At 45.3% G+C, this 16,216-nt stretch overlaps 1 protein-coding gene across 2 annotated transcripts in view; it reads right to left on the bottom strand.

Annotated features, from left to right (window-relative positions):
- Window positions 1-357: 357 nt before the first annotated feature.
- LOC309337791 (two pore channel protein 2-like) overlaps window positions 358-16,216 on the bottom strand; it is a 38,054-nt gene continuing 22,195 nt past the window's right edge. For both annotated transcript variants that reach the window (XM_081854645.1, XM_081854644.1), the window contains exons 8-19: window positions 15,746-15,872; window positions 15,252-15,453; window positions 12,548-12,692; window positions 11,787-11,972; window positions 9,920-9,984; window positions 9,256-9,343; window positions 7,447-7,516; window positions 6,199-6,418; window positions 4,101-4,191; window positions 3,490-3,603; window positions 1,762-1,886; window positions 358-875 (exon numbers count right to left, since the gene is read on the bottom strand). In XM_081854645.1, coding sequence (XP_081710771.1) covers window positions 730-875; window positions 1,762-1,886; window positions 3,490-3,603; window positions 4,101-4,191; window positions 6,199-6,418; window positions 7,447-7,516; window positions 9,256-9,343; window positions 9,920-9,984; window positions 11,787-11,972; window positions 12,548-12,692; window positions 15,252-15,453; window positions 15,746-15,872 — 1,579 coding nt within the window. In that variant the 3' untranslated portion in view covers window positions 358-729. The remainder of the gene's footprint in view (window positions 876-1,761; window positions 1,887-3,489; window positions 3,604-4,100; window positions 4,192-6,198; window positions 6,419-7,446; window positions 7,517-9,255; window positions 9,344-9,919; window positions 9,985-11,786; window positions 11,973-12,547; window positions 12,693-15,251; window positions 15,454-15,745; window positions 15,873-16,216) is intronic.

Genomic DNA, 16,216 nt, shown 5'->3' on the forward strand with positions numbered 1-16,216 from the left:
AGCATGCCTTTAAGGCTTAGGTCACACATTGCCAGCTGCAGGGTGGTAGTGGTTGTGCCTGCTCTGCTTCTGCATGACTTAAGAGGCAGCTGCCTCACCCATATGAACCAGCCTTCAAACTGGTGTCAACTCTGACATTTGAGTTTTGGCTGCTAATATCTTCCGATAATTAACTATGCCAAACACGGCCCAGAGATCGCCGTTTTTAAGCACTCTTTACCTGTTAGGTATCAGTTTGCACAAAAATGTAGCATTTTTAAACCAGGCCACAAGACAAAATCCATTTGTTTCCTTTCTCCTTGCTTTAAACATTCATCAGGATAATAGGCAGGAAAAAAGGAGAGATAGAAACAAGTCTTCTCTTTATAACCTTTTATTGGATTACCCCACATTGGTTGATAATGCACCCAAGGAAAAGCATTACTGTATCAAAACAGGTTACAGAGGTAAATATTAGACATTTTATACAGGTTTTAGTACTATGTATTTAGATAGCATGCTAAGTATCTTTGGAGAGAGTCAAGTATTTTAGACACATTCAATGTGCTTTTTTTCCCTTTATAAAAAATACTGCAATTTTCATGATTTTATACACTTTAAAAAAATAGCACTGTGGGATGCTCTATTCATTGGAGGAAGGGATTAGAGAGCAGAGCACCAGTACCTCTTATCTGCATGTGGTAGATAAGCCTGTGGCAGCTAGTGAGCCACCTGAAAAGTAGCTTCCAGTTATACCGCACTGTTGAAGGTAGGGTTCTTCAGGTAAATGTCATCCGGTGAAAGGTTTAAGATCTGCTCCAGTGAAGGGCCTTCTTCTTCCGGAGGTATCTCTGCTTCAAACATGCGTTGAAGTAAAGCATCAACAGTCCTGTATCCTGGGGACAAAAAGCTGAACAATGTTAATTTCCAGTGATAGAGAATCTCAAAGCTTCCTTGAGCACCACAGTACAAATGCACATGACAATTTACATCATGTAAAATGGATACCACTTTGACTTCTCTCAGCAGCCTAGTCTGACCCTTGGGTCAGTAGGACTTCAGTTTTATCAACGTGTTAACACACTCATGTCTTGGAAAATAATAATAATAATAATAATAATAATAATAATAATAATAATAATAATAATAATAATAATTTATTTATATCCCGCCCTCCCCAGCCAAAGCCGGGCTCAGATAATAAAAGTAAAACAATAAGAAACAATAAAAGTAACACAGCATTTTAAAATCAATTCAAAATCAAATTAATGGCAACCATTGGGCTAGAGTTCTGTGAGGATTACCAAAGGAGGGGGTCAGACTGTGCCTTGGCCAAAGGCCTGGTGAAATAGCTCTGTCTTGCAGGCCCTGCGAAAAGATGTCAAGTCCCATAGGGCCCTAGTCTCTTGTGACAGAGCGTTCCACCAGATCGGGGCCACAGCCAAAAAAGCCCTGGCTCTGGGTTGAGGCCAGCCTAACCTCTCTGTGGCCCGGGACCTCCAATATGTTTTTGTTTGAAGACTGTAAAGTCCTCCGTGGGACATACCAGGAGAGGTGGTCCCAAAGGTACGTGGGCCCTAGGCCGCATAGGGCTTTAAAGGTTAAAACCAGCACCTTAAACCTGATCCTGTACTCCACCAGGAGCCGGTGCAGCTGATATAGCACCGGGTGAATGTGATCCCGCGGGCGAGGACCCCATAAGGAGTCTTGCCGCGGCATTCACTCAAGTTCCATGCTAAACATTCAGCAGCAACCCTTTAAAAAGTCTGACAACACACTCACTTTTGGAAGCAACTTTAAACATCAGTCCTTTCGGTTTCTTCTTCGTTGCTGCTCCCTCTTCACCTCCAAGGTCATTTTCACTGGTTTCCATGTTGTCTATCAGTTGACCTTCTAGTAGTTCATCCCTTTAAAAAAAACACACCACAAAAACTATAAGCACCTGCCTTCTCAATACATTCCCTACAGGGCTGCAGATCATGCCTTTCCTGTTAAGTGCATAGCTTTTTACTGGAAATGCAATTTTCTTCTTGAAAAAAAAGGACAAGGCTGCAATCCTCAGCAGGGCTAAGCACAATAAAGTCCTAATGAATTCAGTGGGGCTTATTCTCAGGTAAATGTTTAAAATAGATCTGCGGTCTACAGCAGCCAGGTGCCCTGCACCTCTTTTGTTTCATTTTTTAAAATAGAGACTTCATAATGTAGTAGAAACAAACTAAGCACAAAACCAAAGGGTTGCCAGATGTGAAATATATCGGCATTTTTAAGCTCTGCTCTCCTACCCTACTCATTCATTCATTCTCTCTCTATATAATAAGCTGACAGGTTGTGCCAATTCTTAAAACTAAAGAATCAGTTTACCCGACCAAACAATGACAGCAGTGAGAAGCAAAAGTTATTAAGAATTGCAGTTCATGAGCAGACATCTAAGGGAGCCTTCTAGACTTGGTTGGACTACTACTCCCACCAGCCTCTGCCAGCAAGGTCAATGGGAGTTGTAGTCCAACATCTGGACCACCACAGAAGGGAAAGTGGATCCATTGTAAATACATTCAGCCAAATGGCCACAAAAGTTATAACTACAGTGGTGCCCCGCAAGACGAACGCCTCGCAAGACGGAAAACCCGCTAGACGAAAGGGTTTTCCGTTTTGGAGGCGCTTCGCAAGACGAATTTCCCTATGGGCTTGCTTCGCAAGACGACAGCCCATAGGGAAATCTCCGGGACAGTGGGGAAGCGCAGCTCGTCTTCCCCGCTGTCCTCGGACCTCCTCCGAAGCCTGGCGGCGGGGCGGGGACACCTCCTCACGCCGCCGGGCTTCGGAAGGATGCCCCGATGCCGGGCGGCGAGGCGGGAACGCCTCCCCCCGCCGCCCGGCATCGGAACGATGTCCCGAAGCCGAGCGGTGGGGCGGGAAAGTCTCCCCCCGACGCCCGGCTTCGGGGCATCGTCCCGATGCCGGGCGGCGGGGCAGGAACGCCTCCCCCCGCCGCCCGGCTTCGGGGCATGGTCCCGAAGCCGGGCGGCGGGGCGGGAAAGCCTCCCCCCGCCGCCTGGCATCGGAACGATGTCCCGAAGCCGGGCGGCGGGGCCGCGAAGCCTGTCCTGGACCTCTTCTGAAGGCAGGCGGGGGGCAAAAGTCTTTGTCCCCCCTGCTTGCCTTCCCAGGGGCTTTTAAATCGCCCGGACAGCGGAGAAGTCGCTGTCCCGGGCGATTTTAAAATGCCGCCCGCCAGAAGAGGTCGGGGGAAGGCGGTTTCCATAGGAACGCATTAATTGATTTTCAATGCATTCCTATGGAAAACCGTGCATCGCAAGACGAAAAACTCGCAAGACGAAGAGACTTGCGGAACGAATTAATTTCGTCTTGCGAGGCACCACTGTAAAGCATCAGTTTTCGCAGGTGGCAGCTGCTCAAGTCCATACAAATCAAGCATCACTCGACTATCATTCATTGGGCCATGTACATGGGACCGGAAGGGAGATGTTATTCTGTCCTTGGTTAACTTACTCCTGAATGCCCACACCAAGTTCTTGGATTTTCTTCTCGATGGCAGTTTCCACTTCGCTCTTTTCAAGGGAATACTCCACAAAGAAAGCTTCCAGAATAAATGCTATAAAGATGCTAAAAATCAAAAGTTGACACATGGAAATAATGCACCTCAAAAAACAATCCTTTCCCCCCTCTACCGCATGCATCCATGTGGCAGTTGGCACTGAAGCGTGTGATCAACACACCATAGACTTTCTATTTTAATTATTTTATTTATTAAATTCATACCCCACTTTTCCCCCAAAGCAGCCCATCACTATGTACACACAAACCCAGTTTCTTCACCTAGAACAGAACAGGACAGATGTTTATGCTGTACCTTAATCCCACTGGATTTTCAGAGCATCAATGTTACTCTGCTTGCAAGCAAGCTCACACACATTTGGAACATTAAATATAAGCAGAATGAGTCTCATATCACGCTTGTCATGTCCATTAGCATCAGTGGTTCTACTCTTGCTAGGACTAACTGATGTTCATTTGCTTCACTGGTCCTACTCGGGTGGAATACAACCCAATGCCCCCACTTCTATCCCAAGGAAGGAGGTGCAGTAACCCACTGGACTTACTTAATGATCATAATGACCACGACAATATGAAAGGTGATGAAGTATAGCTTTGCTGCCTCGTGAGTCACCAGGGCAAATCCACTGGCAAGGAGTAGAAAGTTAAGGACTATAAAAGGAAGTTTGCCATATGCATGCTTACTAACTTCGCCCATCTGCCAAGTTAGGCTCCAGTTAGGAATGTAGGAAGAGCCTGCTGGACCAGACCAATAGCCATTCTTCCCCAGTGTCCTGTTCTCAGAGTGGCCCAGTCAGATGACTATGGGAAGCCTGGAAGCAGGACCTGAATTCTTTTCCCCAGCAGCGAGTATTCAGGGGGTATACTGCCTCCAGCTGTGGAGGTAGAACACAGCTTTTGCCTATTCCTCTTTTAAAGCTATCCAAGTCAGTGGCCGTCTCTACCTCTCTCATGGGAGCAAATTCCATAATTCACCCCATCCCCCAAGCTTTTAGCCATTTGGACTTGGCTAACTGCATTCTCAAGGGACACAGGTGGCGCTCTGGTCTAAACCACTGAGCCTAGGGCTTGCCAATTGGAAGGTCAGCGGTTTGAATCCCTGCGACGGGGTGAGCTCCCGTTGCTCAGTCCCTGCTCCTGCCAACCTAGCAGTTTGAAAGCACATCAAAGTGCAAGTAGATAAATAGGTACCGCTCCGGCGGGAAGGTTTACAGTGTTTCCGTGCGCTGCTCTGGTTCGCCAGAAGCGGCTTAGTCATGCTGGCCACATGACCCGGAAGCTGTACGCTAGCTCCCTTGGCCAGTAAAGCGAGATGAGCGCCGCAACCCCAGAGTCTGTCACGACTGGACCTAATGGTCAGGGGTCCCTTTACCTTTAACTGCATTCTCTAGCAACATTCACTGATGGCATGGATCTAAAGTGCCCCCTGTGTCCGTTTACACCAGTGCCTCTCATTATTCTCCCCCCTTTCAGAAATCTTTCTGCAAAAGCATTCCTCTATGCTATATTGTAGGCTTCTGCAGAAGGCCTGCCTCACAATTTCAAAAGCAGCTTCATAGAAACAGAATAGCTCCTCTCCTTGCAAAAAAAAGGGGCGGGCAGAAGGCATTTGGAAACCTATGCATACATGTATCTAGCTGACATTTTTTGGACAGAGAAACAAAAATTGCGTCCTAGAAAGTAAACTTCTGATTACCCAAAGATGTGTGTAGCCTGACCAGGTGCAAGTACTATGATCATTATGTCCGTGACATAAGAAAAGCTGCAGAAATAATTGTTAGAAGTTTGCCATTGATTACTGAACCTTCCCAAATGGTAATTAACATTTAGGGTTGTATCCAATTGCTGCTGTTGAACTTGGGACGTGGGGCTTCTGCTGGTACAGTACAGCTCTTCCCTGCACTTCCTCTCCTCTACAGCCCCCAAAGTCAGCTCCAGAGGTCTGATGGGGATCCACTGGATCATATTTGGAGTGTGAATGGAAGGAGAAGTCCTAGGGCATTAGGGAAAGCCTCTTGCACAGCACTGACTACAAACCTTAAAGAAATAACAACACTATTATAGAATATTTTTACTCCTATTGCTTTCAAGGAGATTTAGCACCGACTTTTGCATATATGCATTTGTTCTGGAAATGACTCTCTGTAATCAGGGCTAGCCCAAAACGTTTCACTGCCCAAGGAGGACAGGATGTTGTCCCCCACCCCATTCCTAGTCTGCATACCTGAGCCACCTGGACTAGCAATTGGCTCCAGTTTCAACACTAGGGACAGGTCACTTTTACCCAACAGTAGGGCTGGCCTGTTCTGCTCATGGCACACAGAGATCTGTGGAATGCCCTCCCATCAGATGTCAAAGAAATAAACAACTATCTGACATTTACAAGACATCTGGAGGCAGCCCTGTTTAGGGAAGTTTTTAAAGACTGATGTTTTAATGTATTTTTAACCTTTTGTTGGAAGCCGCTCAGAGTGGCTGGGGAAACCCAGCCAGATAGGCAGGGTAGAAATAATATAATAATAATAATAATAATTGTTATTGTTATAGTGTGCAGCTTTGCCAAAGGATAGGGAGTCCTTGGTGGCTTTTTACTCCCTTCCAAAGCGTTTTTTTAAAAAAACCATGCTGCTTTACGAAGGATATCATGCCATTGGTTGACGACAGTTAATTCCATTAGGACGACGAAAGACGACGCAATGTCATTGAAGTTATTCTTGCAATATTTGGCCCGAGCAAAGGTGGTGTCTTTCAGAGCGGGGTTTCCGCAGTAGAGGGCATGTTGCACGGTGCTGTTTCCAGCGAAGAACTGGACCTTCCCGTGGAAGATTTCCATTCCGATGATGGAAAACACATAATACACCACCTAATGGGGGAAATGTGGGTATCTTCTTGTCAGTGAACACACACAGGGGGAGTGAAGATTTACATTGGGGACAAGGGAAGGGAAATCAAATCAACGTCACCACATGGTTGAAGCTGGAATCAAAGGCTGTCAGGCCGGTGGAGGGGGGTGGGGAAGCGGCCCATTCAATCATGCTTGGTGGATGCAAAACCCAGAAGCCCCTGCCATTTCCTCCCTAGAAACGGGACCTGTAGCGCCTCTTATTTGCCAAGAGGCCGCAGCAGAGGCAGCACAGTGAGCTGGGGGCTGTCAATGTTGCCCCAGTGGATCTGGTCTCCTGAGGTGGTCACCTCACCTTGTCTCATGGGTGGGCCAGCCCTGTCTGAAAGTCTCCCGTTAAACGTGCCATAAGTGGGCCAGGAATTAGTATATATACCGATCAGACCAGGTTGTTTGGACACTTCTCTAGGACTTGCCGATCAGAAGGTCGGCGGTTCGAATCCCCGCGAGGGGGTGAGCTCCCGTTGCTCAGTCCCTGCTCCTGCCAACCTAGCAGTTCGAAAGCACTTCAAAGTGCAAGTAGATAAATAGGTACCGCTCCGGCGGGAAGGTAAACGGCGTTTCCATGCGCTGCTCTGGTTTGCCAGAAGCGGTTTAGTCATGCTGGCCACATGACCCGGAAGCTGTACGCCGGCTCCCTCGGCCAATAAAGCGAGATGAGCGCCGCAACCCCAGAGTTGGCCACGACTGGACCTAATGGTCAGGGGTCCCTTTACCTTTTTTACTTGGAAAATCATCCTGCTCCTAGGAATCATCTACAAATGTATAATGCTGTTGGGAGTGATTTCTAGATATGACTGAGGCTGTACATGCTTTGAGTTTGGGAAGTGGGGAGGACAGTCCCACTGCACAAACGTACCTCATTCCATACACACACACACACACACAGCAACTGGGTTGAATCCTGTCTTTTGTGCAAACTAGCCCAAAGCCCCTACAGATTTAGGAAAACGAGCAGGAATTAAAAAAAAAGTGAAGTTGAAGCTCACCAGAGCCAGTCCACCAAAGGTCAGCATGGTAGGTACAATGTTTATTAGCGTAGTCATGATTACCCGGAACCTAGAAGAAAACAGTGTATGAAAACTGAGTTTGGATGGGATGGGCCTTTTAGGTGTCACTGGTAAATTCCTCTTCATCCTGGAGAAGAGTGACTAGTGGGGTGCCACAGGGTTCTGTCTTGGGCCCCGTCTTATTCAACATCTTTATCAACGACTTGGATGATGGACTCAAGGGCATCCTGATCAAATTTGCAGATGACACCAAACTGGGAGGGGTGGCTAACACTCCAGAGGACAGGATCACACTTCAAAATGACCATGACAGATTAGAGAACTGGGCCAAAACAAACAAGATGAATTTTAACAGGGAGAAATGTAAAGTATTGCACTTGGGCAAAAAAAATGAGAGGCACAAATACAAGGTGGGTGACACCTGGCTTGAGAGCAGTACATGTGAAAAGGATCTAGGAGTCTTGGTTGACCACAAACTTGACATGAGCCAACAGTGTGACGCGGCAGCTAAAAAAGCCAATGCAATTCTGGGCTGCATCAATAGGAGTATAGCATCTAGATCAAGGGAAGTAATAGTGCCACTGTATTCTGCTCTGGTCAGACCTCACCTGGAGTACTGTGTCCAGTTCTGGGCACCACAGTTCAAGAAGGACACTGACAAACTGGAACGTGTCCAGAGGAGGGCAACCAAAATGGTCAAAGGCCTGGAAACGATGCCTTATGAGGAACGGCTAAGGGAGCTGGGCATGTTTAGCCTGGAGAAGAGGAGGTTAAGGGGTGATATGATAGCCATGTTCAAATATATAAAAGGATGTCACATAGAGGAGGGAGAAAGGTTGTTTTCTGCTGCTCCAGAGAAGCGGACACGGAGCAATGGATCCAAACTACAAGAAAGAAGATTCCACCTAAACATTAGGAAGAACTTCCTGACAGTAAGAGCTGTTCGACAGTGGAATTTGCTGCCAAGGAGTGTGGTGGAGTCTCCTTCTTTGGAGGTCTTTAAGCAGAGGCTTGACAACCATATGTCAGGAGTGCTCTGATGGTGTTTCCTGCTTGGCAGGGGGTTGGACTCGATGGCCCTTGTGGTCTTTTCCAATTCTATGATTCTATGAAATACCAAAAAAGGAGGCATTGCAGAAAGGGGTCTGCATAAGGATAAAACAGAGCCAGGGAGCTCCAGATTATGAGACTGTCTTTGTACCTTTGGCCTCTGTGCTGATCTCCCTATCCTTTAAAGTTTAGACTGATGCATCTTCACATGCATCCTGTTTACAACTCCCCCCCCCCTTGGGATCTAAATATGAGTTGTCACATTCAATCTATCCATTGAGAACAAAGGAAAAAGGCTGCCTTTGTCTTCCCTAGATTAGTTAGCTAGCTTGGAACTAGAAATTTTTCTATCCAAGTTATATACTTGTTAGCACATTGTTGTTGTTTTTTACTTTACAAGCACCTACTTATCTGTGGACTCAGCTATACAGCTGCAGATATAACATTTTAAGTGTGTTTTAAGTGTATTATACAAATGAGACACTAGATGACGCTGCTGAGCTAATGGCAAATTCCATATATATTTTAAAACTTTTTTAATATTAAAAAAGCATTATTTTTTAATCTGTGTAGATGCAGCCTGTGTATGGTTGCAACAGGTGAAGTCTATTGTCTAAGCAGATTCACAAACCACAGTCTGCATACTCTGCAAACTAATACCCAACAACTTAACTCACTAGAAAACATGATTTTATAGCTCTTACAGCAGTGCTTGTAAATAAAACCTGGTTATTTTACCGTTGTATACTGTCTATGATTCTTATGAGCCGAAGAACTCTCAGGATAAAAACAATGTCCAATACTTGCTGGCTGTTGTATATGGTCACTGGGAAAAAAGAAGAGGGGATGGGGAAAAGCACACAAGAAAACTAACATTATCCTAATGCTTGGACACCATAAGCCATAGGTCATTCTGATGGGGGAAAGCTGGGCTTATCTTGAGAACAACGAGCTTCAGTGAACTTAAGGCTCATTTACTCTGTCCTCAAGTTTGGGAACTTTCTCTTCCAGCTGTGTTTTGTCATGCTAGCTTGTTTTAACAAACCATGGTTAGGAATATCTCCACACCACTGTGGTTGATGCAAAACTGCAGCCCATATCAAATGGAAGCAGAAGCTCTGCATCTCCTCCTTGCAGCTGCACTGGAGAAGAATGAGTTTGTGAGCATGGAGGGAGACTAGGCTTGTTTCTACCAGGGTAATCCATGGTTTAACATTACCACGAGCCAGCATTACAACCCAGCTCAAGTCCATGGAAGTTTCACAAAGGGCCCTCAAGTTTTGCCTTATCTATTCTTTGATGCACCAATGGTCACAAGAGACATGAAACTATATGGGAAATGGAGAAGTGTTTTCATCTCACCTGCTGCATACCTTTGCACAGGAGAAACACACAGACTTACCTGATTTAAGGGTAGTGTTTAGTACAGTTGCAATCAAGGCCGCAAGAATGATAGAAGTATCAAACCTAGAAAGGATGGGAAAAGACACTTGTTTAATTACAGTGGTACTTCGGGTTACAGACGTATATAGCTTCCTATTGCTCTGGAGTGCTGTGAGAAGAACGGAGGCTTGCAACACCACCTAGCTGGTTTACAAAATTAATTCCAATTTCCCATCAAATTTCAAAAGATGTGTAGGGCCTTTCCACAAAGAAATCAAATGTGTTTCCCCAGCCACTTGTTATTATTCTGTTAGTGTGAATAACTCCTGATGTGCTTCTCCCAACTATCATACACTACCCAACTGCTCCGCCATGATGTCCACACAAACCACATCCCACAAAGCATGACCCAAGAGTGGTGGATGGAGTCATCCGGGGACCCTCTGGGCTTGACTGGCATTTCAGGTACCCACAACTACGATTGGACTACAGTGGTACCTCGGGTTACAGACGCTTCAGGTTACAGACTCCGCTAACCCAGAAATAGTACCTCGGGTGAAGAACTTTGCTTCAGGATGAGAACGGAAATCGGGCGGTGGTGCGGTAGCAGCAGGAGGCCCCATTAGCTAAAGTGGTACCTCAGGTTAAGAACAGTTTCAGGTTAAGTTCTTAACCTGAGGTACCACTGTAGTGTGACTTTAAGTCATATGCCTATTACAATCTCCACCAGCCTTCGCCAACCTAGTGCACCCTCCAGATGACAGCGCATCAGCCCCAACCAGTACTGCAGTACCAAACATCTGGAGAGCTCCAGCTTGGTGAAGAGGCTGGTCTAATCTCTCATGACAATCATGTCACCTGTGAGAAGCTCAGAGTCCTGTGAGGTCCAGCCAAAGGCCCATCTTGTCAAGTGTTCTGTTCTCACAGTGGCCAACCAGATCCTGCAGGAAGGAGCTGAGCACTTTCTCCATCTGCAATCTCCAGCACCTGGCATTCAGAAGCATACGATCTCTCTGGTAGTGGAGGCAGGACACAGCCTTATTCTGTCCCTGAATGTGTCTCATCTGGACCTCAGAGGTCCAGCTCCAAGGGCCTTCTGGCAGTTCTCTCACTGCAAGAAGTGAGGTTACAGGGAACCAGGCAGAGGGCCTTCTCAGTAGTGGCACCTTCCCTGTGGAACGCCCTCCCACCGGATGTCAAAGAGAACAACTAAAAGACTTTTAGAAGACATCTGAGGCAGCCCTGTTTAGGGAAGTTTTTAATGTTTGATGTTTTATCGCTTTATTATTATTAGTAGTAGTAATAATATTCTGCTGGGAGCTGCCCAGAGTGGCTGGGGAAACCCAGCCAGATGGGCAGGGTATAAATAATTAATTTATTATTGTTGTTGTTGTTGTTGTTAAGAAGAAGAAGAAGAAGAAGAAATCATCCAAGTAGCCATTGCTACTTCTTGTAAGAGCAAATTCCAGAGTTCAGCTATGTGCACTGTGGGATACCAGTCATGGCTTCCCTCAAAGAATCATGGGAACTGTAGTTTGGCTGCTGGAAATTGTAGTTCTGTGAGGGGTCCCCTAACAACTCTCAGCACTTCTAAGACCCTACAGGATTCTTTGGGAGAAGCCAGGACTCTTAAAGTGGCGTGAGAGTGCTTTAAACATATGGTGTAGAGTCAGAGTTTTTCCTGGCAAGCCTATATTAATAGACAGGACCATAGCTCAGTGGTAGAGCACATGATTTGCTTGCAGAAGGTCAAAGGTTCCATTCCTGGCATCTCCAAGTAAAGCTGGAAATGTCTGGAAATCCTGGAGAGCCAGTCAATATAGGAGAATGAGAAACTACTGGCTTCTTCATAACGCGGAAGGACAAAAATTAAAGAATTTACTTACCAGTTCCAGAACTGGTTCCTTGCAAAAAAGGTTCTGGGTTCGTAGGTGTACAATTTCAGAAGAATCTCGACGATATACAGACTGAGGAACACCCACTCTGCGTAGGAAATGAGGGGGTTCTCCTCATCCAGTGCAATGAAGACGGCATTGATGAGTATGATGACATCATACATCCAAACAAATACCCTGCGGGAGATGTTTGCCAGGTTAATTACCAACCAAACTTGTTCATTTCAAATAATTTCCCCCAAAAAACCCAAACTACTGTTGGGATACTGCCTGGGAGACAAAGGCCATCATTGCCTCCACGTCGACTCCGGACGTCCATCGATCTCCCGTAGATACAGTATCAGCAATTAGCGACACGAGCTCCAGAAAATAGCTTGCCACATTCCAGAACTGATGCACGCTCTATCAGCAGATAATGCACAGCGAAAGATGCACTCAGGAGAGTATTATTTAGAAGTTTATTCAGCGTTGCTCAGAACAAAGGAAAAACATGACTGCCTGCTTCGGTCTGCTCAGGCAGAGAGAGAGAGAGAGAAACAACAGCTCTATCAAAACAGAAACATCCTGTGAACAGGAAATACGCAGGCTGTGACACAAACATTCTGCTCCCTTTTAAGGTGGAACGGAAATATCCTAACAACTACTACCGCCCAGCCACGTGCACCATCCAAAATGGCCCCGTGGGCAGGTGAGAACATTTGCTCAGGGTCACCTGAAGCACTTTGTTAGAAAGGAAAGCGATTCAGACTCACTTGTGCTGAACCATCTTGCGCAGGAGGAGGCTAGGAGCAGAGTTGTACACATGGGGAATCCAGACTTCCAGGGGGTGGCTGTGGAGCTTCATGGTGATCACTTGTATATTCAAAAGATCAGCCAGACGCACAAAAGATTTTTTGTCTGCCATAAACAGAAAATAATGCCAGAAAGGCAGGGAGGGACTCATTTAGAAGCTGCTTAGGCCAATACTCAGCAATTCAGAAAAGCCCCACGTATAAACCTACAGGAAAAGAGTAACAGTCTGGATCTGGCCTGGTCTTCTAACCAGATGTGCATAAGAGAAAAGTAAAGGCAGCTGCAGATTAACTGAATATCAGGGTGGGTAAAAATCAATTACAGTATTTAAAAAAATAAATTTTAAAATTTGATTGTTTTTATTTAAATTGGATTTTTAAAATTTAAAATAAAACACTTTTGGAGGAAAAAAATCTTTCTAAAGGTAGTTTTCTATTTACGTTACATTATTGTCCAAAGGCTATTCATCAGGAAATAAGGATTTGTTTTAAGTTATTCATGTGTGCTAAAACTCAGCCTAAGGTTGTTGTTTTTTAATTTAAAAAAATCGTTTAACCACATCAGATAACAAACATGGATACATGTGCTATAATGTTATTGTTTTGGTTAAATAAATTGTTTAGTTATTAAGGAAATGATTGTTTTTCTCCTTCCAACAAAGTACAGCAGAAAAGTTGTCCAAATATAAACAGTTAACTTATTAAACCTCACAATAATTTCATAATTATATGTCAGTGTACTTCTAATAGCATAATCAAATCAGTAATTTTTGTTATAACTGTAAAAACTACTCTGAAAATTAATTATTCCAAAAATGAAACCTTCATCTGGTTGTAAATATTAAGATTATACCAGCAAAAATGAGTTTTTCTGTAAAAAAAAGAAAAAAAGATTTAAATCAAGTCTTACTGACTAGTGATTTAAATTGTGATTTAAATCGATTTGATTTAAATCAAATCCACCCTGCTGAATATACACTCAGTGAGCTGCTCAAGATCCTATTAAGGGTATTATTAGTATTACTGCATTTTTTAAAAACCACCCTGTGGGATTCCAGGGTTGTTTACAGCACACTCAGATAAATATATGAAGAGATGAACGAAACACAACTCTAAAAATTCAACAACGACAACACTACATTGCCGCAGCAGACATAAAAAAAACACCAATCTTTGGGCTCAAGGTGTTCATTACCTCCTGAAGGAGTGAATGAAACCAGTTGAGCCAGTGGATAATGCATTTCAAGATGTTATCAGCATTTTTAAGAAGACAAGGCAGCAGAACAGACCATCTCAGTTCCGACTGTAGGTGGGAGATAACATTTTTGAGTGGTCCAGTATAGTAGATGGCTAGGAGAGCAGGCAGAAGAATGGGCTAGAATCTCTCTTCTCCCTCCCCTCAAAATGGTACCTGCCTCTACAGTGGTGCTACAGTCAGACCAGCCTTTACTCTCTCTTTCTCTCTCACACATGCATGAAGGAAACAGATGTGGCTTCAGGAAGCAACTTGGCTCCTGCTTGCCTCCAGCTACTTTGAGGAAAAGGTATGCTCAGGGATGAAGCATCTGCATAGAGAAGCTTCCAGGTTCAATCCTTGGCATTCCCAGTTAGCGTTGGGATGGACGCCTGCTGGAAACCCTGAAGAGTATCTGCCACTCACTGCAGCTAATACTGAATTAAATGGCCCAGTTTTTAACTCATCCTTTCCCCACATTCACCCATGTTGACAAAGCTGCGTCCAGCAGCAGTGGGCTGCTTTCAGGATATATTTTTTGACTTCCCATCCTCAAAAGACGCATCCCCCTCTCAGGGCCTGTTTTAGGGTGGTGTAGGCGGTTCCTCCACATAGGGCGCAGAGCTGAGGGGATCTGCATCGTCATCATCATCATGCCTATATCTATACAGGTACCTACTGTTAGAATTCCTGCTCCATGATTGTAGTCATGGGATTGTTGTCTATCACATGACGGTATATGTTTTGACTCCACAGAGTGGGAAGTGATGGAGACAGGATGTTTGCGTTACTGTGTTCCGTGAAGTGGGACTGTTGTCCTTTGTTCTTGCTCTCTTTGCTGTCTGATGCTAGAGAGAGAGGGAGCCATGTTGCAGTGCTCCGTCTGTGTTTATATGTATATAAAGTAGATTAGCCAAAATGCTGAGTTGCTGAGGTCTGTTACGCATGATGTGCAAACTCTGCGGATCCCTAAGTGTGCCGGTGCCTGTTGGCATCAGTCACTGTGATGTTCGGGCAGAAGAAAGCTCCCGAACGATCGACCAGGAGGGAGAGAACATGCCAGTGGGGCATGTGTCTCTGCCAGGGTCCTACTCGAGTGTCTCTGCCAGGGTCCTACTCGAGTGTCTCTGCCAGGGTCCTATTCGAGTGTAGGCCGAGCTCCTGGCACCTACTCAAAGTTAGGCCCTGGTCAGATGGGCGATTGAGCTGCTGCAACTAGGGCATAGTGCACTTGAAATCATGGGAAGAATGGAAGTTAAGAGGGAGGAGGGCATGAAAATAAGGAATACTGTTGGAGGAGACGCCAAATTTTGTCCTTGCTCAGGGTGCCATATTGCCAAGGTCCACCCACTTCCGCTGTCCTTCCCTCCCTCTCATCTGCCCCGGCAACCTCATCTCCCAGCCACACTGCTTGAGTCTGCTGTTACCCACCCACAAAGCCCTTCTGCTCTTCGTCACATATTCGCAGCAAGAGCTCTCGGTGAGATGTGCTGATGTCGGGGGCCACCAGTTTCACAAGCTGCTTCCAGCGGTCTTCTTTGATGACAAACTCTGCTTCCTCCTTCACCTTCAGGAGGTTGAAGGCTTCTATCATCTTGCGGCGTTTCATGTAAGCAAGTTTGCGGATCTCATTCTGTGGGAATATATATATATATAAATATATACTTAAGAGGAACACCCGGCTTAGTACTGTCTGCCCTGACGGGGGTGTCAGGCAGAGGGGCCTTTGCCCCAGTCTTACCTATTCAATCCCCATTGCAAATTTGGTTTATTATCAAAATTTACAGGCTTCCAGCAGTTTGCAACGAGAAAACCGAAGAGAAGCAGTTGAAATAGCTCAACACAACAGATATGCTTCAAGCTGTTTCCCCCAGATTCAGCTAAAATTGCAACTTATCTCTTATCCCTTCCTTGGCGGGGCTTACCTTTAAGTGTTTTCTGTAATTGTTGTACACAACAGCCAGGAAGACTGACATGAAGATGTAGGTGTTGATAATAACATAGACTATGAAAAACAGGCAGTACCACCAGCTGAAGTCATAAGCTGGCATCCTACAAGAGAGGAGTAGCGTCACCACCGAGAAAGTAAGAAAAGCCTAGGAACTAACTGATCCTATACTTGTCTGCTGTGTATATAATATTTAGCAGTTTTGCGATATTTGGATTCATATAAACCACCAAACTTTGTAAGCTTTCCTGGGATTGCCGATTGGCCATTGAACAGCGGATTGTGCATTTCAGAAAAATACCGTACTTTCCCATGTATTAGACGAGGGTTTTTTTACTCCAAAATAAAGTAAAAAATGTGGGGGTCGTCGTCTTATACATGGGTAGTGCAGAGGGGGGGATAGGTGATTGGTTGCATCCCTGAGCAGGATCTAGCGATTGGGTGGGTG

Source organism: Podarcis erhardii, assembly GCF_964252035.2.
Source record: "Podarcis erhardii genome assembly, chromosome: 3".
NCBI classification, from domain to species: Eukaryota; Metazoa; Chordata; class Lepidosauria; order Squamata; family Lacertidae; genus Podarcis; species Podarcis erhardii.